The sequence below is a fragment of the Acanthopagrus latus genome, chromosome 4 (genome assembly GCF_904848185.1).
Source record: "Acanthopagrus latus isolate v.2019 chromosome 4, fAcaLat1.1, whole genome shotgun sequence".
In the NCBI taxonomy this organism is placed as follows: domain Eukaryota; kingdom Metazoa; phylum Chordata; class Actinopteri; order Spariformes; family Sparidae; genus Acanthopagrus; species Acanthopagrus latus.
In genome coordinates this window covers 31,392,682-31,420,487 of record NC_051042.1, presented here as the reverse complement: position 1 = coordinate 31,420,487, position 27,806 = coordinate 31,392,682, and the positions used below count along the sequence as shown (strand labels likewise).

General features: G+C 44.6%; 1 protein-coding gene across 2 annotated transcripts; it reads right to left on the bottom strand.

Moving 5' to 3' along the window:
* Nucleotides 1-12,385: 12,385 nt before the first annotated feature.
* On the bottom strand, nt 12,386-25,658 carry sall1a (spalt-like transcription factor 1a). 2 transcript variants are annotated; one of them, XM_037096287.1, is made up of 3 exons: nt 24,678-25,658; nt 15,323-18,723; nt 12,386-14,236 (listed from the first exon to the last, which is right to left on the bottom strand). In XM_037096287.1, exons 1-3 carry the CDS (start codon nt 24,748-24,750, stop codon nt 13,796-13,798), a joined length of 3,915 nt encoding a protein of 1,304 aa, XP_036952182.1. In that variant the 5' UTR covers nt 24,751-25,658; the 3' UTR covers nt 12,386-13,795. The 2 variants fall into 2 exon arrangements, with proteins under 2 accessions (XP_036952182.1, XP_036952183.1); XM_037096288.1 differs by lacking the exon at nt 24,678-25,658 and adding an exon at nt 21,703-21,835.
* Nucleotides 25,659-27,806: the final 2,148 nt, after the last annotated feature.

Here is a 27,806-nt window from a genome sequence, read left to right as displayed (position 1 = left end):
GGCTCCCTGTATCATACAGTCCCCCTTTACAACTCTACATTTCCATTTAATGACACCCTACATATTAACCCTGGTCAGCATCCAATTACACAGAATAAGTGAATTATCTGTGCCAGCGTGCAATTTGAAAATGTTTTTCATGTAACGCAGCGACGAGGGAGGAGAGCAGGGGGAGTGGGGGGCCCCCCCTCCTTTTTTTAAAATTTTTTTATTCTTGCTTCAATCCAGCGTTCATTAAACTGTGGTGAGCTTGTGAGTTATTTCGAATCCATTAACTCTAAATACAGGTGATTCCCAGCCTCCCCCCCCCCCCCCCCATCCCCTCCTTTGTAGACAGGACCACCGAGATTCCCTGTCATGGAGTGTTACAGGGGTGTAGAATGACACCAACACAACTGATTTGATGAGCTTTTTTTCTTTTTTTTTTTTTCCCCCTCCCCAGGCCAGCACTCAACCAAACAAACTGGCCGGGCAACCAACAGCACTCCATTCATATTTAATTACGGCCGGCTAACATCGCTGAAGGATTACGTTACGCCCGGCAAAAAAAATGGCACTAAAAAATAAAAATGAAAAAATAAATAAATAAATAAATAAAAAACATACGGAGGAGGTTAAAGTCTTAAACTGTGAGGGTGGAAATGATGCAGATCAGGACACACACACACACACACACACACACATTTTTTGATTATTTCACCCCAAAATCAGATAAGCAGAGTCAGCGAGGGCAGCACCCATCTCTCGTTTAATGGCATGTAAATAACACCAGGTGGTGAATATTAAGTATCAAACGTGGGACACAGCAGTCTGTGTCACATGACCCACCTCTGTGGGTGTAAAGTCACTGCTGGCCTCCCAGGCGACAAGCTCAATGTGTGTGTTTGTGTGTGTGTGGACGGACTGGGGGGGGGGTTGAGTTAGCAGAGATGACCAGATGAGAGGAGTCCAGCCAAAGCCATGTCAAGTTACCGAGTTACTGCTTGAGAGAGCACAAACCAGCTCCCGTGACTCTCCGCTGAGCTGTAGATACACACCAGACGCCATCGTTGTGCCGGGAGGATCTAGTTCTGACATTACATGACCAAACGATACGCTGAATGTAACTGTAATCCGTTTCAGTTACTCGGAAATGTTTGCTGATGAAGGAGTGACGTCTGAATGTATTCTTTCAAGTTAAAAGTGTTTAATGTGACACTCGTGTCAGTGCAACACCGTGGAGGTCAGATCGGTTCCAGGGAGCCTCGTTTATGATTGGTTGTTTGAAACTGCTCAGTCTCTCGTCTGCCTGTCTGATTTTTTTTTTTTAACCTATTGTCCATTTTAAAAGGGGCTCTGCGTTATACTTTGTATCAATTTACAGGCATGAATCACTTTTTTATTCACCATATGCGAGTGGTTTGTAATGTGAAGAGGAAAAATGAGGCCTTGCTCTGCTCGTCTCTCTCTGTTGCCTAAACAAGCCTGCGGATGATTTGTTTTAGTTGTTTAACGCTGCTCGACTGTGGATTTTTCTTTGCGGAGGACTCGGGTCGGATTTTCCAAACAATTTGCGACTTTATGCAAGTTCTCGATCGTCTTCCAACGAGCGGCTTCCAGCACAACACAGAAGTTCAACAGAGGAGCTTTAAAACACTTGTTAGAAAAAAGTAATTCAGCATAATAAGTTCCATTACTTTGATGATTGACTATTGCATTTAAAAAGTATCCAACCCAACACTGGCTACATCCTTGTGGCGTCTGTATGTGCATCTTGAAAATAAATCCAAAGAAAAGCATCAAAGTTGTCAAAAACCTGCTGTGGTTCCGTTATATGTTTTACATATTCCCATGAATAACTCGTCAGACGTGATATTTTTCAGTGCGGCTGTGGAGCGGAACGCACAGTCCGTCTGACACATCAACAGTAAATATCAGGTTTTGGTGTCAAGTGCTGCCATTTACACTGATGTTTTGCAATCACACAGGTGGAGTCCATCATAGAGAGACGCACATACAAATACTCCCATATTTTGATCACACATCAAATGTGATCATTTCCAGAGACACTAGCCTCTATAGTTTACAATCTGATGTAGGAGATTACAGAGCTGGAGGTGTTTTGCTAACGTTGATAGTCGGCAGCGGTTGGTTTAACAAAGATCCCTGTCAGTGAGTGTGCGTCTTTATTTCCTGAATTACATTTAAATTATCGATACTGGTTGTAACAGACTGGCAGCAGGATGCAGGACTTCCTCATATCCACAGCTGACAGCTAACTGATACATCACCGGTCTTATGCTAGTGCTCTTGCTCCCTTCATGTCTGAAGTATAGACTGTCATTAAGAGTCAATATCTTCTCCATGGAAATGAGACACTACACGCCCTCACACACTCCTCCAGCATGTGCTTCATAGTATTTATACAGTGGGACGGGTTCATTTTCAGCTGAGAGCTATGACATGGATTAGAAACTAATGATATGGAACAGACACAGGACACATGCCACACACGCACACACCCGCGGTGCGTCATCGTCTCTTGGCGCGCTGGCGCCTGTCACTCAGCGGGGTCCTGGAATATGCACCGGGGCCATCGACAGGCGTCTGTGTCAATGCCTGACAAACCTCAAGGCACCAGGCTGTAATTGGAACGACTGGCCTAATCCTCAGATCAAGACAGACTCATTGACAACCTAAGCGGGCGGCAATCCCAGCAGCGCCTTATTAGTGGAGCTGGCCTCTTCGCTGGGAGCGCTGATGTCATCACTGCCAGCCAAAAGACGCTGCCTTGGCAAGGTGAGATATTTTACAAAAAAAACAAAAAAAAACCCACAATAACAGAGTGTCAGGAGTGTGTTATAGAGGCTGTTGTGTTGGAACTTTTATGTGAAAGGAAAAGTTTGAATTTATGTTTATATCTTACACATATTCACACCTGGATACTTCAGGTCATGGGCAGGTGGGCACTGTTTGCAATTAATAGTACATTTTTATACAGTAGACAAATACGTTGGACATATCGTAGTCTTCATCTTCTCATTTGTTTGACAGTTTGACATTATTCCCACCTCTGTGCTTTTCCAAATATAGGGTCAAAAATAAAATGTAAAACCATAAATGCTACCACTAATACACAAGCTGGTGTCATCTGTCTAATGACAAATCTGCAAATCTCGCCTTAAATACCGCTGTGACTTTCAAGAAAACGAAGCTGGTCTTGTTATAAATAACCAAATTATCTGTAAAAAGATGCACAGCTATTTCATTTCGCTAACTGCTGCTAATTGTAGCTGCCAACTATAGCTGCCAACTATAGCTGCCATCAGCCAGTTCGCTCAGCTAGCCGTGCAGCTAGTGCTGTTATTGTTGGTGTTGTTTACTTTCAGACTATCTCCTCTTGAGGTAGCCACGGGCTAGTTGGTTAGCATGCTAACTTCAGTAGATACCTCTGCTTCATTCAATAATGGTCACTGTGGTCTTTCTTAAAAAAAATGTCAATTTTTGAATGATTCAACTAAAGTTCTTACATATTTCACCTTTAAAGCAAATATATGATTAATGTGGTGCAGCATGCTTCTCTTGTAAACTAGGCTTCTACTAACTGGTACGAGATTAGTTTTGTTTTCTTCACCGAGAGTCAGATGATAAATATGGAGCTACAGCCAGCAGCCTGTTAGCTTAGCCGGGCATAAAGACTGAATCAGGGGGATATGACTGGCCCGGCTCTGTCCAAAGACAACAAAATTTGCCTACCAGCACCTCTAAAGCTTGGTGATTAAATGTTATATATCCTCCCCTGAAATGCTGAACTACTTCTTTCAACAACTGCAACATGATTGGAACGATTATTCACTCCTGGTCCTCTTTGGAGAACTTATGATTATTTCTTGAGGTGTTTTTTTTTTTTTCTTTTTATAAGAAAAAAAAACAGTGATTTGGTTTTCAGATGAGATTGGTTCTCTGTGCTGCTGGCGCTTTTAGTCAGTTCACCCTGAAATTTCTTTGACACGTCGACTAAATATTCTAGATTTCTGCTTTCTGATTAATAATGCTGCCAAATCCTCCTCACCGCCAACGCTGGTGCACACTTTCCCAGCTTGCTTGTTCCTGAAAATGACTTTAGTTTGGTTTTGGTTGTCTTGAATTCTGGTGATGACACCGTCCATGTACGCCATCACGGGAAAGTGAAACATCAGCTGTGGGAGTTTAACCCGCCCAGACAAGCCTCCTGCCTGCAGACAGTGCAGTGCATGTAAGGAATCACTCACACTAACCCCGGCCCGCATCACTCGGAGCAGACAGCTAGCAGATAGGCTCTTGTGCTCCTTCAGTCTCGGTAGAAATAGCCAACGGCGCTCTCTTGAAATTGCCCCGTGTCCCTCTCTCTCTCTCTCTCTCACCTCACGGACTGGTAATGTGCTCTCTGATGGAGGGGAGCATGTAGCAAAGGTTGCCTCCGACACCTTCTTGGCAGAGCCACAGAGGCTGGCTCCCGATCCTGTTCTCTAAAGCCAAGATGGCCAAAAAACACCCCCCACCCCCCCTCCTCTCCGACACAGTGTTGGTCTGTGGTCCCTCTGTGACTGCCAGAGACCTGCTGTCAATGAGCATATCAGAAGGGGCTCGACGTGAACAGAGACACTCAAGATATAACGTGTTTCGGACTGAATGCGTCACAGATAAGGCGTCACAAGGCCGACCGGTGGAGGGAAAGTCCACGTAGAGATAATTAACCCTCGCGTAATTATCATGTTTCAACAATAATATGCAGAAGAGGTCATATGATATCACAATTAGTGAAACCGCAGCTCATTTTTAAAGAACACAACCTGTACTCCTTTCAACATCTTAAGTAGTTCTTGGCAAAACTTGAGAGCCATCAACCTCCTGCAGAGCATGACACGAGTGTTTCTGTGTATGATTGTATGTGTGTGTGTGTGTGTGTGTGTGTTTGCAGTTCCTGGCTTTTGTAAAGGCACCGGGAAGCTCGAGCCGTCCACCCAGGCATGCCTGTGCAGTGTAACCAAGGCTGACTGGCTGACCTCAGACTGTGTGGGCCCTTTAGCAAGAAGATGAAGGAGCTTTTTCATTGACACAGGAACAGGAGGTATCGCCTTCCCTTTGCAGCAGCACTCATTCATGCCAGACACAATGCGTTATTATTGGTTTTGAATTGAAATGTTAATTTTGGGAACTGGGCAACTGGGCCCTGAGAGCTTGCCCTGCTCATTTCTCATTTTTCACTTGGCTGAGGCGATTGGTTTTCGGGTTGGGGGGGGGGGAGTTAACCCTTGACTCTCCTCGTGTTACAACACCTTGTGTTCGGCTAGGTAGTGACTGGGAGGCCTTGAACGCAGCATACCAGAGCTTTGTTTTTTTTATAGCAAATTTGAACTTGGAACTGGATGTCCAACATCACGCAGGAGCTTAAAGGTTAGCGGTAAAAGGTGAAACCTGCGAGACACCAGTCGGCACCCAGGGAGCAGTCACTATTGATCCCGAGGCCGTGGAGGAAAAAGCAGCTCTTTCTGGGCCGCTGGTGTGAGCGAGGCGGGTCAGCACTCTGCTGTACAGCCTCGCAGAAATGAGCGCATCAGCAGGGCCCGGCAGATCCATATGACGGGAATTAAACAGCATAATCAAATTGTTTGCGCAACCATTTAGCATCTCATTCCCTCGCTGCCCTGGGCCAAACTGACCACTGGAGACCGGCCATCCACAGCAGTAACAAAGTAGGGCAATAACTAACAGCGATTAAGGGAATATTGATGGCCTGTGACACACAGCATCCTGAAAAAAATGCTATTTGGTCAAATAGCTGCAATAATTAAGTATATGAGGGTCAGTCAATTTTATCTGCTGCTTTTATTTGGATCGATTATTTAGTAAACTGGCCAAGCCTCAGAGAGCATTATTGCTGAGTGGGGTGTTGATTTCATAGCGCGAGTGCTGCAGCCAAGTCACACAGCGGAGAGGAAACACCCGCCTGCAGCGGCCGAACTGTTGCAGATATCACAAATACAGGCAGCTACACGGTCGCTGCAAAGCATGTTCCTTGATAGAAGCCGGCATTTACCGTACATTTTAGCCCTTCACTCTGTCCTTTAAAGGGGGAAATATGTAGTTTTGCAGAAGAAATTTTAACAGTTGCAATCTTAATGAGGTAATCATACAAACTCAGACATGTTTATTTTCTCCGTACGTGAATAAACGAGCAGTTCTCAGAGGAAAAATAAGGTCCTCCGGAACCACTGTTTGATGCTAGAAAAGGTGGCAGGGTCCGCCACATGTAAACAAAGTAAAACAGTATGAAATTGTGTCGTCCTTGTTTGTTTATTGGATTAATTCAGTCATGAAAACAAAGAGAGTTTGTTTTACTCATAAATGAAATCAGGCGATTACCTTTAACTTGAAAAACATCATGTCCTCGATGGCTGAGAGCTCCGTTACTCACTTTTTTTTTTCCCCCCAGGTAGGATAACAACCTTGCCGGCCTGGTGTGAGGTATTATTTCTCACCACGGATTGGTAAACATTAGCTGAAGGCAAAAAAAAAAAAAAATAATGAGTTTTGGCTGCGTTTAAAAACCTGGGTGCGTTTAATGTGATACAGTGGTTAAAAATAAACTAGACCCCGTTTAGAGCCCCCCCCCCTCCCCCACCCCCACCCCCAGGTGATTGATTAACCATTAACCTGCTAGATCTGGGATATTTCGTATTAATCACAGGTGGCGCAGACTTAACTGAGCATGAGGAGGGCATGTACCAAAAAAAAAAAAGAGCCACACAGGCAGCACACACACACACACACACACACACACACACACACACACACACACACACACACACACACACACACACACACACTTACACATGCATGAAATCATGTAATCATAACATATGCCATTTAGTGGCTGCTTTAATCTGATGAGTGATGCAGTTTTTCGAGGACCCAGTGGGAGTCAAACATCTAACTCTGCTGGTACAATTGAGTTACACACACACACACACACACGTGCACACTTACACACACATCTCCATATCAAACTGTGCACACTGTGGGAATTGCCATGACCTAATGCATTTCTTATCTTACATTTGATTACACATTTCACAGAGGAAACCATTTCCCTCTCGCCTGCGACGAGATGTCCGATGAGAAAACCGACCGTGACTGGAGTATTTTTTCGAAGGAGTGGGTGGCAGATCTGTGATCTTGACTTGTTAGATACACTGTACAGCAGCCTCTCCCCCCACCCACCCTCCAAATCCCATAAAACACAGCAGAAACGGAGCAAAATCTCTATCAGACCCTTCTTCATTTTCCCACAGTCAGCGAGACCGAGCAGAAGAAGCTATCACACTCCAATAGCGTCGCTGAATATTCAGCCACTGTAGCAGGCCCTCTGCTTTGATCCAGCACTCATGTGGGTGGCCGGTATCCACAACTACAACAGCCTTCAATTTGAGTCTGAACCTGCCTTCCAAAATAGCTACGTTTTTCTTGCTGTAACCACGGGTGACTTTTCTGCTGCCCGAGGAGGCTTTTATGAGAAAATTGACAAAGTAAATATCCTTTCAGCTGTTTCCCTGATGAATAATGTACGCATGGGCTGATGGACTGCATTCAAAAAAAAAATAAAAAAAATCCAACAGCTTCAGGGTTGTCCCTGCACATCAGCTGTCATCGTGTGATGTGGGTGGCGGTCCTGGCGTGGGGAGGTGTGGGGGGTGGGTGAGCTTACGGCGGCACACAGGTGCCCTTTTCACTCCAAGGCCGAAAATGACAAATTCAATAAACTCAAGACACCTCTCCGGAGCACCTATGGAATCAAACGCACCTGACAAGCGGCTGAAGGGCTTCTTCCTAGTCGCTCTGACATCCCATCTTCGCGCTCGATATCAATATCTCAAGCGGCCGCAGAATATCTTTCCATCTCACTAGCATGCTTTGACACTGCGAGGGAGAATAAGAATATGTGTCAGAGGTTGTGGGACTCGAGGTAAGAAGACTGCGTCGAGGAAATTGAATCTGTGAGATGACATTAACAGAGAGTGTCCCCAACTCGGTGTGTGTCTCAGCCCCCGGAGCAGACGGGCCTGGCTTGGGTTACCAACTGTAATTCTGATGGTGAAAGGGCCACAATCAGCCTACTTAATCTCGAAGCTGTTCTTTAAAACCAAAGAAAGACGATCTGTCTCCATTCTACTGTATCAAACAAGGAGACGTGTGATTCATCGTAAAATGGAAAACGCACATTAAATTAAATTTGCCTTTTGGTGGGGGGGGAGGTTGACGAGGGCAACGCTCGACTGAAGGTTTTAACAAAAAAGGTGCTTGTACTCCGTCAAAAGAGCCCGTCTCATAAACCTACCCTGACCCGAGAGAACAAACCCCAGACATCAAATTTTAAAGAATTAGCATCACAATGGGCTAAATGTCCCCCCCCTTGTAAAGCGGCCTTGCAATTTCAGCGGTGATGATAAACTGGGAGACGCAGATAGCGGGAGCTCTGTGCGTGAGACAAACCCTTACTGTACGTTCATTAGCATCCCTGAAGGTTCCCATCCGAGCGCCGCGGCTCGCTCTCCCTGCAAGCATGAGTGCCTTATTAAAGAACCGGCCCGGGGAGGGAGGGGAGGAGGAGGGGGGGGGGGGAGCCTCAAGTTTGCCGAGTCCAGTCCACGAGGAGCTCACATCAGGGCTCCCACCTGTTTGTCTGGGGTCTCTCGTTTGACACAATAGGTCATGAAATGCAATATGGGCCCGCGCCTCTCTTTCTCACCGCGCACACACACACAAAAAAAAAAACCCCAAGGAGTGGATGAACCACAAGATAAATGACCTTGACATTTGGATAGTCTCCAGATTTGCTGTGCCATAAAAATAAACCATGCAAAGACAAACCTCCAAAAGCCTCATAAGACCAAAGCGCGACTTCAATGGAGAACAAACAGGAGTCTGGTTTTTTCGGGGGTGGTTGGGGGGCAGGATGGATATTTTTTTCCTCTAAGACTTTGATTGCTCGTCTGTGATAACTGTGAGAGTGCGCAGGCCTGAAAAAAAAAAAAAAGAAGAAATCCTCCCGCTCCATGTTTGTACTTACAATCTGGAAGGGTCTTGTCTTCCAACCAGCTGTGTACACGCTGCTGCAGACAGGCTCCATTTTTTTTTTTTTTCCACAGGAAGCGCGATGGGAACCACAGGAAGATAAAACCAGCATGACATGGCTGGAGGAGAACGACAACACAAATTAGGACAGAGGCTCACACAAAAACCATAAAAAACAATCATCACTTTGTCAGACGATTAAATGCGACTACAGAACACGTCAGGGGCGTTACAGGTAGACGTGTCATCGTCGGTGAGAAGCACCGGGACACGTTCATACTTTAAATATATCAAAATGTGTGTTTCATTTGACCTCAGTAAGGAGCAGGAGACACTTTCTGGACTAAATTCTGAAAGAAATCATCCTGCGACATCATCAATCCACCAAACTTGTCTGCTGTGAGGTCAAGGTGGAGGAAACAAACGCGCTTTAACATTGTTCACCCAACTTCACACTCATAGACCTAAGAAGTGTGTTCTCACAGGTCCATCACCTGGGTGTGATTGACAGCGTGGGCAGGTGTGGTGCTGCATCCGGGTGGAAAGTGAACCGCGGCCCGGCTAAATGAGGCCCGCCATTGTTCCTGATGGGCTCTTTGATCTCCCAGCGGTGGGCCAGAACCTCAGTGGGGAGTCCAGGCCGGGCCCCCGGGCTACGGTTTGTATCGACTCGGGAGGGCTGACAGCACAAGACAGGAGATGTGTGTGTGTGTGTGTGTGTGTGTGGGGGGGGGGGGGGCTCCGGCTTCTCATGATCATCTGAGGCCGACCTGCACACGAAGGACACGAAACAAGAGATTTAAACCCTCCTGATGCTTCTGTTGACGAGTCAAGAAGCAGTTCACTTGTTTGTTTTCCTTCCTTATCTCCTCACACACACACACACACACACACACACACACACACACACACACACACACACACACACACACACTTCAACTAGTTTAGTTTAAAGAAAGATATTATTTTATGAAGTTTTATCCTCAGTTTTGTGCTTTAAAGGTATTTTTTTCTTATTCAAACATTTAAACACCAACAAGACATTTAAAACCATTTAGGAAATTAAAAAAAAAAACCTCCTTATTATATGGACAAAACAAAGCAGGCTGACGTCAATCACCTCAACTGGAATTACATGTATAAAAAATAGTGAACTTGCAGTGGAAACAAATGATGTTATTTTTGCAGCGTGGCAGCTGTGCATACAGCCCTTACTTAAGGCCAAGCCTTTAATGAACCTTCAAGTGTACAGTAAGTGGACAGGAGTGGCTCACAGCTAAGGAGAGTAATGTTTCTCTGCTGATGGTTCCCATCCTCTCCAGACACTGCAGCAAAAAAAAAAAAAAAAAGGCCATCAAGCCATTAAGCAAATAGCCAACAGTAAAATAAAATTAAAAAAGAAAAGCATGGGGTAGAATTTTAGGAATAAATCAAAATATCTGGTGGTGTGTTTGAGTGAAGCTGCAGGATATCTGTCCTCTGAGTGTGTTTATAATTTAAAGAACAGCCTGAGAGCTCCACTGTCAAGCGTGGCTGCAGAGCGGCCGGCGAGACTCGCAGCACTCCAATAAATAGTGACAGTGAACAGGGCAGAGCGGGACAGCCCCCTCTTAGTCTGGAGCGATTGTGTTTCAGTGTGTTCGCCCCGGCTCTTCCTGTGGTGCTCTGTGTTGTGGAGCAAAAAAAAAAAAAAAAAAAAAAAGCCACTGCTGGGAGCCACAGTGGAAGAGATCAATTGTACACATTCCTGCCACCTGAGATTCAAGTGTTTCTGTAATACTGCACAGCTCAATCGATACTTAAAGCGAGGAAACGAGAGGCCGGGTCCAACGCTCGGTGCTGTGGGGGGTTCTGCTCACACCGAGAGAGACAGAGAGGAAGAGGAAGAGTCCTGCACGTTTTCTGTTTCCAGCATATTAATGGAAGAAACACAAAAATATGAGTCACCATGCCTCCACCTAGAAATATCATCTTAAACACACACATTCAATATTTGATATGATTCTAAGTAAATGTGTGATTATTTTGTATTATTTCAATTCCTGATATCTTGAATTAAATAAAGCATTAATAATAATAATAATAATAATAATAATAATAATAATAATAATAATAATAATAATAATAATAATAAAAGTAGATTTTGATATGAGTTGAAGTTTCATTATTTGGATTATTTGGGGAAGTTTTTGATTTCTCTGTCTGTCTTTGAAGGAATCTCTCAGGGAGCGACGTGCTGCACAAACGGAGCTCGGTGGAACAGATGTGAAAGAAAAAAAAAAAATGCAAACAGGCACTGTGGGCAAGGATCATTTAGCTCCGACGTCTTGAAATACAAAACGTAAATATTGGGGATTTCGGCTTTGTTGGAGAGGAGGAGGAGGAGGAGGAGGAGGAGGAGGAGGAGGAGAGAAAGAGAGAGAGAGAGAGAGAGAGAGAGAGAGAGAGCGCCGAGGATGCTGGACAGAAATTAACAGATCCTGTGTTGCAGGATGTGCAACGATGTGTTAAATTAAATGCAGCTGTTGAAATACAAAAGGGGGAAAAATCAGTTTGAATAAGAAGGAGTAAAGAAAAGAAGAAGAGGAAGAAAAAAAAGAGAGAGAGAGAAGCCTTTAGAGACGTCAGAGGCTTTATCCTCACGACCGTGTGATCGTTTTGACAACTTCTTTTTTTTTTGTGGGGGGGGAAGAGACGCTTTTGTGCCAAATAATTAGATCGTCGCATTCTTAATGAAACGTGCACTTATTCCCTCTAAAAGGAACTGAATCACTAACACCTCCGGAGTTCAAGTGTTCATACCACTCACAAAAAAATCAAGTGTTAATCCCCGCTGAGAGGTCGTTGTTTGTTTGTTTTTTTTTTATATATATATATATTATTATTATTAAAATCTGCCCTTCCCTCCCTTTGCGCGTAAAAAAAAAATAATACAAAAATCCTCCAGTCCTACTTGATTCCGAAGGATTAGCGATTAATTGGCGATTTCAAGGATTGGCAACGGGAATTATGAAGTCGAAACGGCGATCATGATTTAAATTAAAAGAGCAAGGGAGGCGCTCACGTCACCGGTGCCGGTTCTGCTTCCGTTTGTCCGCAGAGGGGCTGAAAACACAAGCTGCGGTGCGCAAAACTGCTCCAGTGCAAAAGTTTTTTTTCTGCTCCTCTGTTATTAAATGACTGATGAAGAAAAAAATAAATAAATAAAAGAGTGTCAGTATGTTTTTTTTTTTTCAGTGGCATGATAAATAAAAAGAAGAGGGGGGAAATAAAAGCACACACACACACATTGTTTCTTTTGGAAAACTGATGTATTTGATTATTAGAGTAAAGAATTACAGTATCTTAGTTGTTAGTAGGTATTAAAGTGTAGAGAAACTGGACCCATAAAGATCTTCCAACTTTCCAAGAAAGTGCATGTAACAGTCCGAAGGTTGTCAAACCCAATATATATTTATATTTATAAAAACACTATCATTTTTGTCCCCTGGCCGTGATGGAATTCTCTTGTGTGAGCTATATGTACATTTTTTTCTTTCTTTCTTTTTTCTTTTTTTTTTTTTTTCATATGAGGGAGTTTGTATTTCCACGTCTGAACGTATTTACAGAAGCGTCAACACACACAAACGTTTTTGCACTTGATGTCAGTGAGGATGCTGGGACATAGCAGCAACGTGGAAATCCAGCGAAGAAACTAAAAGGAAGGATCCTTTTGCTCGTTTTTTTTTTTTTATTATTTAATTTTTTTTTTTGATTTGGCTGTCTCAGTCCCAGAAAACCAGGAAATGTAGGCCAGACCGACTTCTGTTCCCTTCTGACTTTTGCTTTCAACAACACCAAAAAAAGTACGAGCGACAACAAAAAACAAACAAAACAAAACAAAAAAAATAATAAAGAAAAATAAAAGAGAGAGATTGAGGAGGAAAAAAAAATATGGAAGTAAACAAAAAAAAAAAGTAGAAAGTACATTACATGGAAACAGTAACAACAAAAACGAGTTAACACTAAAAGAAACCCTTGAATTGTAGCAAACTTCAATGTTTTGTCTTCCTTAAATAAAATAAAGGTAAATAGCAACTGGAAAGAAAAGGAACTACCACATCATTTAGTCCCATTGCCTGAATTTCATTGTTTTGTTTTTGCTGAGGGGGAAGAGGATGAGGAGGAGGGAGGGCATGAACACACGGATGTTAGACCATCTACAGAAGATCAGTGTACATTATTTACAGCAAGTCTGTTTGCTTATTACAGGGCTAATGCATCACATGAACATCGACAGTTCGGTTATAGCTACTACAGACAGAAAAATAACTTAATGCCAAAGGTAAGGATATCTACCCAGATAGTTCAAAAAGCACATTTTTTTTTTCTTTTTTTAAGCACCCATACCCATTCTGGCTTAAAAAAAAAAACAAAAACAAAAACCTAAACTGTTAATGCTTCCACTTGGTTTCAAGCAAGGTTATAACCACTAATAAATAAGCTCCTTAAAACTATAACATGTACATTGTACAAAAAAAGCAACTTGTCTTCACACTCGTGTTCGTAAAGATTCGATGGCGAGCAAAGCAGTTCAGTTGATTTTGTCCCTGTCTTGTTCTCTTTCTTTCTCTTCTTCTTCTTCTGTGTGTGTGTCTACATGTGTACAATATGCCGGTCAGGCATCTTCACGTGTCTGTGCGCAACCCGCGGGGCAGTCGCTCTAACTGGTGACGATTTCTTTATTGTCCTCCATGAAGCGCGTGAACCGGAAGTGGGCCCCGTTCTCTGTGTTGGCCATCCTCTCCAAACCAGCGAGAGCAGCGTTGGGCTCCATGCTGTGCAGCTTGTCTAGGCTGCCGGTCAGGCCGCCGATGGGAGAGCTGCCCCCGTTCCCCACGCCGCCTGACATGGGTGGTAGGCCTCCATTCTGGATGACAGAGATTTCATTCGTCTTCATCGCCAGCCCGTTGGAGAACGCCGCAGCGTACTGGTTCCAGAAACTAGCCGGGTCCCCGTTGCTCGCCCGTGATGCCATGTCCTTTTGGAAGATCTCAGGAAACTTAACTGGGTTGGTACCCAGGAAGGCCATTGGCCCGTCCACGGAGAGCCGGCGGCCACGTCTGGCGGGAGCGCTGTTCCACATGTGTGTGCCCATGTGAACCTACACCGAAGAGAGCGAGACAGGGAGGGGAGAGAGGGCGAATATAAAAGGGAGGGAGGAGAGAGAGAGACAGAGCAATGAGAGGGATGAAAATTAGTGATGTTTACAAACTTGGCCACGAGAGCTGCACATGAGATGATGCAATGGAAAAAATAACAATAATGCTCGACTCCAAATTAAAATAGCTTCACACCCTGGGTGCAGCAGACCAGCTAGTTGCCTTTGCTGTGAGAGGTACCAGCATGGTGTAAACATCTTATTTTGGCAAGACTGATACATGCTGTTTAATCTAAACCTTAATTTGCTCATCTCACGGGGTTTGGGGGGTAAAATTGCACTGTCCAGTTTCATTGAACCGGGCAGGATTGCATCTGACATTTCACCTCTGCCAATACCCTTTCCATGACAGACACATTTTTTTTTAATTCTGTTTCATAATCCTTGACACATTCAAGTAAAGCTATTTTATGTAAAAACCTATTGCAAAATACTTTTTATGTTAATTTTAGTGGAGAAACTTTAACTAAAAACACAGGAATCTCTGTACCAGACCAGTGCTTGACTTACTACAACCTTTAATAATTAATCATTTACATGTGTCCCAAATTCCTCTTTTGGGATTAAGGATTGTCACACTCAAAAAAAAAAACAAAAAACAAAAAGAAAACAACTGTGCTTTTATGTTCAATTCACTGTAGATGTTTGCGCAGGATCTTTTCCTTAACGATCGAGGCCTGTGACAGTTTTCAGAGAGTCCGTCATGGAAAACTACGGACTGACCTAGCGCACAATGATTGCCTCAGATAATTAATTCTGTGCACTGAATCATTCTTAGCTGATTACATTCTGGAATTTCTACCCAATAATCATATTAGTTGTGTGATTCAGCGTTTCCACTAAGGTCATTTTTTCTCAGAGAGTCTGTGCCATTAATTAATTACACAACATTACCACCTCTTGATGCCTAATGCACCGACACGCCGTATAAAACTAAATAGCAGCCCTGAGACTCATTTTTCACAAACATTCTCACGCACAAAACTTTGAGGAGACCAAGAAGAGCACTGTGAAAGTTTCAACATTTACCTTGAGGTTTCCTTTGGTGGTGAAAGCCCGTCCACAGATACTGCAGGCGAAAGGTTTCTCCCCTGTGTGGGTTCTCTCGTGGATCTGCAGAGCACTGGAGGAGGAGAAGCACTTCCCACAGGTGTTGCAGAAGTGCTGCTTCGGTGTCCTGCGTGGCGGAGCGGAAGAAAGCACTGGGGAAGTGGAGGCGGATGACGTCACCAAGCCAGGGGGCATCTCCTTGTTCTCCTGGTGGAGGCCATGGAGGAAGCCGTTGACCTCTGGTTTGTTGAGAGAGCCGACGGAGAGCAGTGAAGGGGTCGGGCTGGAGGACAGGCTGGTGTTTGAGGGCTCAAAGAGCTGTGAGGGCAGGTCTCTCATTTGATGTGTCAGCATGTGCTGCTTGAGGTTGCCCTTGGTGGAGAAACCCCTGTTACAGGCCGTGCAAATAAATGGTCGTTCTTTGGTATGGCTTCGATAGTGAATGTCCAAGGCACTCTGACAAGCAAAGGTCTTCCCACAGATGTCACAGGATGTGTTCTTAATGGTGCTACGCTCACGGAAGGCGAATATCATGCCAACGGGGTCTTTTGAGGGATTGACAGATGTCAGGTCCAGGGCTCCGATGTTGGAGGGGTGTGAGTGCAGGAGGCTCGCACTGGTGTGCTCAAAGGATAATGCCCTCTGCTGCCTTTCTTCGAGGCTGGGGGATTTGCGTAGATGTGGCTGCAAACTGGTGGGGGATGGCGCCTGCATGGAGGAGGTAGATTCTGACACAGCTGGACTCCCGGCGCTTTGGCTTTCAACATCCCCTCCCAGAGACGAGGAGTCGTTGGTGAGGCAATCCCCCTCAGCTAAGCCATTTACCATCGCCTTGATTTGGCTGGCTTGTAGCAATTGTGTTTCATTAATGACGGTATTCTCCTGGCCGTTTTTCTCCTGACCCTCCTGGTAAGCCATTTCAGTGGGAGCCGGCGAGTTACATAGACTGTCGTGGGAGGCATCAGCTGACCTGGGTGTGTCTGGCACACTGCTATCCGGGCCCTCCTCCATTCCTTCCATGTTGTCGTCAGAGAAGTTTTCCAGATCGTCAAAGTTTCTCTCCTCAAATGAGCCGGTGTCAGAGACCATGGACTCTGGGTAACTGTCTGGCAGAGGGGTGTTGGGGATCTGCCCACCCATGTGCATGCGAATGTGTTGCTGAAGGACCACAGCATTTGTGAACTTCTTCTGACAAATAGGGCAGGAGTGTTGGACTCGAAGGGGAGGCATGGCCCTGTGGACGCTGTAGTGGGTCTTAAGATTTCCCTTGGTGGTAAATGCTCTGCCACAGACTTTACATTTAAATGGCCTCTCCCCAGTGTGAGTGCGGTAGTGCATTTTCAGAGCACTCTGGCAGCTCAGCACCCGGTGGCAGATGACACATTCATTTGGGTCTGTCACCTTCCTGTCAATGTTCTCCACGAGCTGCTGTAGCTTGGAGGTCTCTGACCCCTGGAGAGGATCCAGGATGCCTCCAAAGGGGAACTTAGCCTTGAACTGATCGGACATAAGAGGCATAAGTGGGTTGGTCATCATGGGCGGGCTGTTGGATGTCGCGTAGTCGGCAGTGCTCTCTGAGGCAGAGCTCACATTTGTCATTAAGCCTGATAAGTGGCCGCCTTCTTCAGTTTTTCCGTTTGAGGTAGGCAGAGTTGCACCTTCGACCTCTTCAGACACTACATCATCACTTTTAGCTGAAGGCTCAGCAGCACCTGAGTCACTCTTTGCAGTAACAGAAGGGCTAGTTATGGCTATTGAATGATCTTCCTTTTTTATGAAATGTGGCAGGCTCGGCATGGTTGGAGGCAACAGCATGCCGACTGAGGAGGTCAGAGTGGGCAGAACTGGTTTGCTGTCCAGCCAGCTGGTGACAGGTTTCTCCGGGGGCATAGACATGCCGTATGGAATGCCGGTGCTTGTTGGTATGTTGTCTAAATGCTCAGGAACAGGGTAAGGGTTCATCTGAATGTGTGGGTATTTTTCTTTATGACGCTGGAAATGAACCTTCAGGTTACCGCGTGTGGAGAAGCGGTTGCCACAGATATTACACTTGTACGGCCTCTCGCCAGTGTGAGAGCGCAGGTGGATTTGCAAGGCACTGTCACTCCCGAACACCTTGCCACAAAACCTGCACTTATGCTTGAAGAAAGCCTCGTCGGTGCTGCTCTTGTGTTCAAATGAAGTGACATTTGGCGGCTTGCCTTTTGTCCGCTGGGCCAAAGCTGCTAAAGAGTTGAGGTCCTCTACGGTGGTGCCAACACTGGGCAGAGAGCTGGAGAACAAGGGGTTTCCAGGTGGGGGCTGAGGTAGAAGGGGATTCACTGCAGAGCTTAACAGGCTACGCATTCCAAATGCTGGCGTGGATGACTTAGCTAGTGAGGAGTTGCTGAGCTGAGAGTGGAGGCTGCTCATATGACTCGGCCTCTTGTCAGAGGACTGGGCATTGACTGCTGATGGCCCCAGTGTGCTAATGCTCTGAGATGTCTCACTGCTGCTCGGGTTGGACTGAGGTAGCTGTGCCGCTGCAGCCAGCTGCTTTAGGCTGCTAATACTGGCTGACTGACTAGCCAGGTTCTGCGCTAGGCCTGCGGCTGCAGCCAGCTGTTGGGAGAGATGTGAGCTGAGTGTGGTCAGTGGGTTGGCAGCAGGCCCCATTGTGCCTGGAGCAGAAGTTGGGGGCACCTGCATTTCTGGGGCCTGGGAGGCCAGTAGCAGTATCTGATGGCGAATCTGCTCGATGAGCTGCAGCTGGTGGATCTGCTGCTGTTGAAGGGCAAGGAGCTGCTCCATAAGGGCTGGCACTGCCACTCTGGGGCCCCCGTTGGATCGGGTCTCTTGGGAGAACTGGGCCACAGCCACTTTGGTGCTCTGCAGATTTTCAATGATGACATTGCTGTTGATCATGGAGAAGTTCCCCAGTTCAGCGAGGTTACTGAGCTGAGGCAGAGGGGCAGACACAGCTGAAGTACCGACTGCAGGGCCAGAAGTGACCCTGCTTCCGACTGTGGCGATGGGGCTCCCGCTCTCCGTGTGACTGCCTTCCTCTTCGTGACCGCTGCTCATTCCGGAAACGTCCACGTCCATGGACTCGTCTTTTTCAAGAGTGTGAGCCTCCAAAAGGTCACTGCACTCTGTTTGATCAGTGTTATTAGCTGTGTCATTCATCTGGTCATCGGGATTATGTGGCGGAGACCCAGGCGAGAAAGTTCCGGTGGGGGAGGCAGGATTTTCATTCACTATCAGAACTAACTGATTCTTAGTGCAATTCTTCTGGTGTTCCTCAAGATCTGATAGTTCAAAGAATTCAGCACAACATCTGCTACAGACGTGGGCGTCTGACTCCTTGCAGGGGGGGTCCTCTGAGCAAAGTTCTGTGTCCCCTGAAAAAGAGGAAACAGAGGATTAGTGATTAGAGATGTTTTGCAGCTGAAGAAGCAGCTTTATCTCCTCAAATTCCATTGTTGTTAATCTTAAGTTAATCAGTTTTACACTTATCCCCTTGATGTGCTCACAAAAACAACGATCGAAAGGCAACAATAAGCCAACAGAAATGAGAAAAGGCCTCATTCAATGCAGTGGCCTCTGAAACACGATAAGAAAGGATACAAAATCAATGGGAACTACTCAAATATTGCTTAAAAGTGATCTTTGAAGATGCACATCTGGGTTTCATCAGCCCGACCAAAGGTAATCATTTTCTCCAGATAATCCATCAAAATATAGAATAGAGTGAAGTGAGGACATTGAGTCTTAATGAAATTTCATAGAAAGGCATTGATTTCCTATATTCCGTGCCCTTCAAAGTCTACTTGTCCACTCGGCGCAAATCAAGCATTTGAAGGACTTATTAGACTTTCAATTTGCTGTCAACTTTGCTCATTTTCAGCCAACTATGGGCATCTTGGACAGGTTATCTATGTCACTAAACTAATTTGTATCCACTCAGGCTGCAGTCACAGTGAGACAGGAACAACAGAGCCTGTGGCGACCAGGCTGTTACGTGCACACATTAAACACAACAAGCAAAAAAAAAAAAAAAACAAAGGCAGAAAAAAAAAACAGGCTGAAAGAGTGAGAGAAGTAAATCGTGATATGACAAATGTCACGGATGTAGAAACAATTAAGAAGTTGAATTTTTTAAAAAAGTCACCAGACTTTTTATTTTCTATAACTGTGACTAAACTTTGACTCCAAAACATTAGAAACCATATAAACAGCAGCTCGTCAGTGAATTATTTCAAGGAGAAATGCAACGAAAAAGACGATTTGTTAAAATGAACGACTTAACTTAAGAGTGGGCTGGTGAATCTGAATCCATGCATCGCAAACTTGGCCAAAACTGAGCAACTGGACACATCCAGCTCACTTAATGTGCAGAACAGTTGCAGAAACTTCTGCTGTCGTCTGAGATGAAAATTCAAAAGTAATGACCGTCTCTCAAAAGCGAAGCAGGTTTTTTTTTTTTTTTTTTTTTTCCTTAAAAATCCATTTCGATAAACAGGACGAGTGAGGGAGTGAAAAAGGCAAGACGACACCCTGCCCCCAGAGCCACTGCTGTGCTCCAGACTTTCCCCTTATTCTTTCCCCTCTTTGTCACACTCAAATCTCTCTGTTTAACATACAAGTTGATTTACAAATTGCATTTCGCTATGAATTCCTTTCATTGTGGCGCTGGCCCCTCAATACTTTCATCAGGGCCAAGAATTCATTTGCAAATGAAACCCAGAGAAGTGCAGCCCTGCCCCACAGAGAGACAGGATGCCTTCCCATTGTTCGCGCAGCATGGGAGCGGCGGGGATCGTCGGCACAGCCTGGCCCTGCTCATCTCAGTCGACTCAAAGCAGATCCTGTTTAATTCAGGGATTATCTCCCTCAATGTTTCTCTGCTCAGAGACATCAGATAACGCAAAGTTGCCATGACAGTAAACCCTGGCCCTCACACCACCAAACCATGCAAACAGGGGGAAGACTCAACTTTAATGATAACTTTTCATGTTAAATCCCCACCCCCTCCCCACTTCCACCCACACGCCCGTCTACCTACATCCCGAGCGCTAATTTCTAGAAAAAAAGAAAAGTGTTTTATTCATCGTGTGAGAAATGCGAGGATTAAAATAAACACGTTTCCCTTTTTCTTCTCGAGGCTGACTGTACTCAAATAAGTGTGAAAAAAATCAGATCATATGACAGCGAGGAGGGTGAACATAGGAGGCATTTGAAAAAGAGAAAGAAAAAAAACAAACTTTTTTCAAACAAACTTCTGGAAGATAGAAAAATTAATAAATCCATAAACTGTGTGTGTGTCTGTGTGTGTGTGTGTGTGTGTGTGTGCTGAGGTCCACACAGAGGATATGAAAATAATACGCTACACATAATGCTATTAGAGCATTTTGGGTGTACAGTGAAATTAAATTAAACATCTCAGTCGTGCACGTACTTTAAAAAAAAGAGCCTAAATGTTTTATTTTATTGTTATTTAAATTATGACAAAATTCTATGCAGGTTTAAGTTTTTTTTTAAAAAAAATCCTACAAATGAAAAGATTTTCACACTCAAATGCAAAATAATTACAGCGATAAAACCCTAAACAAGAATACATAATCGATAGAAGAAGGGAAAGAGATAAGAGGTGACATCTATCCCCCCTCCAAAACAATCTGTGCGGTTCAATTTGACTGATTCAGGAAGTGGAGAAAACATTTTTCATCAAATTTTCTGGCAATGCAGCAGTGGACAGTCTTTTTTTTTTTCTGTTCTCCCTTCACGTACTCTTTCTTAAAGTTTGGAATGTGAGGGAAGAAAAATAAATAAAATAATAATAATGTCCTCACAGCTGCAAAACATTAGAATCATATTTCAGCAATAACTTAGAAGCTCACACGGCGACAGATTTGCTCCTTGAACCGTGCAGTGTTGTGTTTTTTTTATACTTCACATGGCGACACACACACACACACACACACACACACACACACACACTGAAAAAAGAGAGGATCAAAACTAAATCAATGCACGACTACAAATCCACTGTCCACATAAGGCTAGTATAGCAAACAGCGCAGATGCTAGCATTAGGCTTAATTCCCAAAATAGCAAGGATTAACTTCGAATTAAAATTAAGATAAAGTCAAGCTGGTGTAAAGATGGGAGTCTGTAAAAAAAAAAAAAAAAAAACTTCCATAGAATCAAAAGCACAATGTAAGCAGTGCGCCGGGGCTAAAGGGCGTCAGGAGAGACAAAGAGCAAGAGGACAGAGTCCCAAAAGAGACTGACCAAAGTCTGAATATGAGAGACAAGAAAAGCGAAGGATTAGTCGGAAAAAACAAAGTTTGACGGAGAGGCTTTGAGAGAGTTCCTACATTATTTTTTCGCGGGGGGCCTCTGTGAGCCTCTTGACACTTGTAACTTCAGGAGGGTTTCTGCTCTCATCGTCTCCAAGCCCTCAGGACTCATCCCACCGAACACTAGATGGGGTTCCAACTAAAGCTGCCGTGGTCCAGGACAAGACTCAAATCTAAGAAGCTCTGCCCCGGTGACATGCTTAAAGCTTAAGGGGAGGGAGGGGAGGGAAAAAAAAAAGGAAAGAAAGAAAAAAAAAAAAGAGGCAAAGCAAGTCCTTCAGGCTACACCTTTAGACTCATGCCACATAAACACTGGCAACATGACAACGCTCTTGTTTGCAGGGTGGAGGGGGGGGAACAAGGGGGCTGCCCTGCCAATCTGCCCTCTAGGGGGGCCACTCTGATAAGGGCGAAAGGGGATGGCCACAACATTGATAAGGCCTCACGCTCAAACACACACACACGCTTATATAAAAAGCCGAGGCCTTGCTGGGCCGCCTGCAGCTCTGATCAGCGGGGTCAATGGCGAGGTAGTAGGGGGGGGAAACACACTGTGGCCCTGAACTCCCATCACCTCCACCCAGAGGGACGCTGGCAAAGGTTAAAACAGCTCGACATCCCACCCTCCGCGGCTCCCACCCCGACCTCCCAGCCACCACGGCCCCCTCAGCATCACTGGGATTCAGCTACAAAGCACAATGACTTTCTGTTTTTCACTTCCGGCTGCAGCAGCAGCAGCAGCAGCAGCAGCAGCAGCAGCTCTCCAACAGGCAGCACGTTTAAACTCTACAGCTTTAACAAAATACACAACATGGGACATACCTTTGTTTTTTTATAAAATCACACACACACACACACAACAATGATTCAGACTTGCAGCAGCAGCAGAGTCCTGGACATAACTGAGGAAATGTTGTTTTTCCTGCAGTCTGCACAGGGTTGGTGACAAAAGCAACTCTTCATTGAGTTTATTAGATTTAAAGGAGAAATGCAGCAACAACGACAAAAAAGGCAAGCACTCAGGAATTAACTGGGTTTTGCATTAATTATAAAAACAAAAAAAGAAAAAAAAATCACGTGAAACGAGAAGCTGCAGAATCCCGTTTTTCTGCTCATGGCTGTGCTGAAAGAAGCAAGTGTTTCTCTCAGAATTACCTGCACATGCTTTTTCTTTTTTCAAAAAAAACCCACAATGTGGCTTTGAGAGCTCTTTGCATCACCTATATTATATTTACAGGCCTTCGTCCAACAGGTAACAGAAATAGCATCTTTTTCTTTTTAAATCTACATGTTTTTTTTTATTTTATTTTTTTTATTACTGTCAGCTCTTCATTTCTTTTTTTTAATATGCAAATTGTAATAACGAAAAATATGAAATGTTGCGGAGGATAAGTTCGATCTCACTGCACGACGGAGCAAAGATAAGACTGCGTGTGAAATTAGGAAATGTCTTTGAATTAGTGGAGAAATAAAACCAGAGTTTAAAAAAAAAAATAAAAAAGTCCAAAAAGTCGGTCATCAACGTCAACACACGTTACAACGCAACGTCCTGTTGCGACACTCAGCTGTTATTCTCCTACAAGATGATCACACCGGAGATTTCTATTTTCAGATTTATGATAAACATCTCAAACTCAATTCTGACAGTTTTGTAATTTTTTTCTTCTTCTTCCTATTCCAGCTCGACTGCTGGCCTCTGAATCTCTGAGCACCAGAGATCCATCCAGTCTCTTCTCAACACCGCTTTGTGAAAAAAAATAAAATAAAACTGATTGCACATTTTTGGGCACAACAGCAGCGTTACAAGAGGAGATTTCACTCTGAGGATAAAGATTTTTTTTAGTTTTTATTTTTGTCTTTTACACAGGAGGCCAGAGATCGTCTCCAAACGTGGAGCCTCTCTAAAGGCGCTGGATTAAAAAACAAAAGGCCCTTTTTTAAAAAAATAAATAATCTATGTTGGTTTTGTTTTTTACAAAAGTATTAATTATTTTGCACCAAAGCAAACACAATAAGAGTGTGTGTGTGTGAGTGGAGTGTGTGTGTGTGTGTGTGTGTGTCTCAGAGTCAGTGAGACTTTTCTTATGCTGCACAGAAAACTGTGAACGATGAGTAAAAACCGAAGCGGATATTTTCAGGACGTGTGTTCACCGGCGCTCTCTGCAGCAGTTTGACCTCCTTTCGTCCAACTTTTTCTTTTACGCACAGAAAAGCGAGATAGTGTCCAAACAGACGGAGGGTTAAAGAGTTGTTTTTAAATACTTATAAGAAAGGGAAAACATTGCACGTTGAGTTTACATCGCAGGGGATGATGGTGGGAATAATCTGTGTCCGGGGGGGAAAAAAAGAAAGTTGGGAGTCCGGGGAAGGAGCGACAGGGTGGTCCATGTCGGCGCTGCACCGCTGAACGCAGGGAAGCCTCGGAGAGGAGCGAAAAAACTGAGCCGGCTGCTTCGTTTAACAGCTTCAAAAGACGATTTTAAAATAAGATATAAAGTCATAGAGCAGAATAAAAAGTTTTAAAAGTTTTAAACACACACACGCTGAGGAGAAACGCGCACTGTGGCTTGCTTTCGTTATCATCTTCAACTTATTTATCTTTTATAGTAAAGTTTGAATAATATCGATATTAGAAGCTTTAGTGTGTTAAAAATATATATAAACGCGGCTTTAAATTCCCTGTTTAAACCAGAATTAAGTGAATTGGAAGAGAAAGGAGAAATCGTGATATTAAGTTTTTTCTTTTTCCCCCGAAAAGTGTCACTTTCATCACCAAAGACCTGCAGAGAACCTCTCCAAAAAAAAACTATAAAACACAAGTCCTAAAAGTCCAGTTCAAAGTATTCAGTCTGAGCTGTCTGGTACCGACACATGCTCGGTGAAAAAAAAACCAAAACCAAAAAACAAAACAAAACAAAAGCAGCCCGAGAGAAGTGGGACTCTCCCGGGCTGCTCGGGGGTTTGGAAGCAGCAGAGAGGTTACTTGGACTCACCATTGTGCTCCGATAAGGGCAGATGAGGGTCGGATTGGAAGTGTTGCGGCTTCGCTTGTTTCCTCCGCGACATGCTGGCTGGCACATCGGCAGGCGAAGAATAAAAAAAAATGACTACAAAACCTTCTCAAAAATTACGTAAATCGAGCCCATCCACCGCGCATGTGCCCCGTTATGATTATCAATAATGCTCTGCGATTAATCATACAGGGGAGGGGGGGGGGGGGGCTTCTTTGAAAGGCGATTGGCACCTCGCCAGCCCCCCTCCTATTCAAATGAAGTCTCTTTAATCAATTAGCTCCTGATTTGCTGGGGACTCTTGTCTCTCTCTCAGCTCCCACCCAATGAGTTGATCCGTGTGGGGAAGAAAGGCTGGGTTTTCCAAACTCTCCCTTCAGATACGGTTTAACCCCTTCTGTTAGCCGAGTCAGCCGCTTATCTCGACCACTACGGGGGAATGTCAGCGTCTCGAGTCAATGCCTGCGACAGTATCTTTCAATCTTTCACATTGATCAAGCGGCGATCGCAGTTTTTTTTCTTCTTTGCCGTCTTCCCTGCTCCTGTAGATGTGGACGGAGTTGGAACTCAAAAAAGAAAAAAGAAAAAAAAAACAAACCCTCCGCGATCTCTCCAACCAACTTTCTTCTTCTCTCTCTCTCTCCGCGGCTCGGTAGTTTCCCCCCGTCCTCCGCTCTCGCATCAAGATCGTTGTAATTCAGCTCTTGTTGTGTTGTACACCGACACCTACTCTCTGAAGAGTTCTCTGGGCTCTCCCGGTGCGCTCAGACGCAGCGTCGCGCGAGCATGTTCCGTGCGTAAATGGCACCGGTACGCGTTCCCAAAAAGTCCACGGCGCGTCCCGACGTCCCAATCGGTTTCATTTGATTATTATTAGTCGTTAAAAAAAAAAAAAGGAAAGAGGGGGGTCACACACTAACACGTTTTCATCACACACTGCATTCCGCGAATAAACAAACTTTGAGGGCCCGTGCAGCAGTGGGACAATGTGGAGCCCGGCCCATCGAGGATCTGATTGGTCACCGGGCTATTCAGTCATGCTGCCATTCACCTCCACCTCCTCCCCTCCCCTGCCCTGCCTCCTCCCCCCTCTCTCTCTGTCTCTGTCTCTCTCTCTCTCTCTCTCTGATTGCGCACAGCCGATCCAAACGCTCGGTGCGAGCCGGGGATGATCAGCGGCGAAGACAGCGGAGACAAGTCTGTGCATCTGAAATACAGCTTTTAATTTCTGCCCCAAAACATTTATTTGTGTTAGCGAGCGAGTCAGTCTCACACTCCACCTCCACGTGGACTCATCGAACATCCGTTTAAACTTTCAGGGAGAACCAAAAAAAATAAATAAATAAATAAAAAACAATACAACTTGTTTGTCTTTATATCTTTGCCATCCAGCGGGGACGTTTGCAGCAAATCCAGAATGAATGACTGCGTGATGTGTTTTACTGAGAGCTGAATGATGTCAAGGCCTTTTCATTTCTATTTCTACAATATGACGCAGCCAGTAACAAAACAATGTGTCAACCAATCCTGCAAATAAGTCACGAGAAGCTCCCCAATTTGTATTATTATTATTATTATTATTATTATTGATATTATTATTATCATCATCATCATCATCGTCGCCCTGAATCGTGCGCCCACAGCAGCGCGCCCTCAGTGGGGATGTTTTAAGAGGGCAAGAGGTCCCGCAGGAGCGTCCGTGCGAGCAGATTTATTGCCTGAAAAAGACAAACGAAGCTCTCAGTCGGGCTGATTTTGAGAAATGAAGATAATAATGTTACTATAGGTGATGCGCCTCGGATGCCATTATTTTTCACTGAATATTTAAAGAGCGGCTGCAGGCGAGATGGATCTGGTCCTCTCTTGTGTCAGCTATCTTTTAGTTTCGACTAGCCCTTACTATTTACTTATTCATGGAAAAAAAGGAAAGAGCAGAGGAGGAGGAGGAGGAGGAGGAGGGGGTGGTGGAGGTGGGGATCAAATACTTGTGATGGCTCCTGCTTTATCAGTGCGTTATGGCAAAAAAAAAAAAATACATATTTTAATTTGACATATTTCGGGTGTGCTGATGGATGTCTGAGCTGTCGTGAGGAGGTCACAGTGGAAACACATCGAAATGTAGCCTGTGACTAACAGAATCAAACAGCAAATGATCATTAACAGGGGAAACGTCAGTGTGTGTGTGTGTGTGTGTGTGTGTGTCGTTAAAAAGCCCGTGCAATTATGCGCACCAAACTTGAAATTGCTGGGGAAGAGGAGGAAAAAAAAAAGAGGAGGGGGGTCTGCAATATTGTAATGTCCCGGGCGGGAAAATCAATGGCCAGTTAATTGATGTGAGTGTTGGTGTGAGATTGTAAACAGGGTGATTTGCAGCCCAGCCGAGCGGGAGACATTTTAAATGGGATTCACTCGGGACGGTGAGGATACAGTGTTAACAATCACCGGCTGAGTGACACCGCGGACACAGTTCAGGAGTCTCTGGAGAAGTTCTCAACTTTGACTGGAAACATTTTTTCTTTATGAAAAATAAAATAAACATGTTGATTATCCTTTAACATTTATAATATCAAAAGTATAATTCATCATAAATATGGACAGCTGAAGAGGAAAACTGCAGGGTGAAAGGATCAATCACACACACGTCATCACGATTTAAATCAAATTAAATATAAAAATATATTTATAAAAAATATTTTCACATACATTTAATTATTATTAATTTAAAATCAATTAAAAACACGTATTTCTATTCGTCATTATGGGTTTGATTGACGTTTTGAGAGGGAAAAATGGCGCATCAAAAAAAAAAAAAAAAAAAAAAAGTGCGCACTCGTGCGCGCAATCAATGCGTGTGCGCAGGAGAAGGCTCGGCCCGCGCGCCATCACTCACTATTATCACCGACATCACTCTGATTGATCACACGGGTCGGACGCGGCTGCGCGTTTGGCCGCATAATGTGATAGTCACGGGCGGGGAACCCCCCCCCCCCCAAAACCCGGAGGAGTTTTTGGAACCAGAGAGCCCCCCTCTTTTTTTTTCTACTGTGTGACACCGCATTCAACACGTGGTGGGCTTCTATTCACGGTCCTGCTCCCCTGCTCGACGCGATG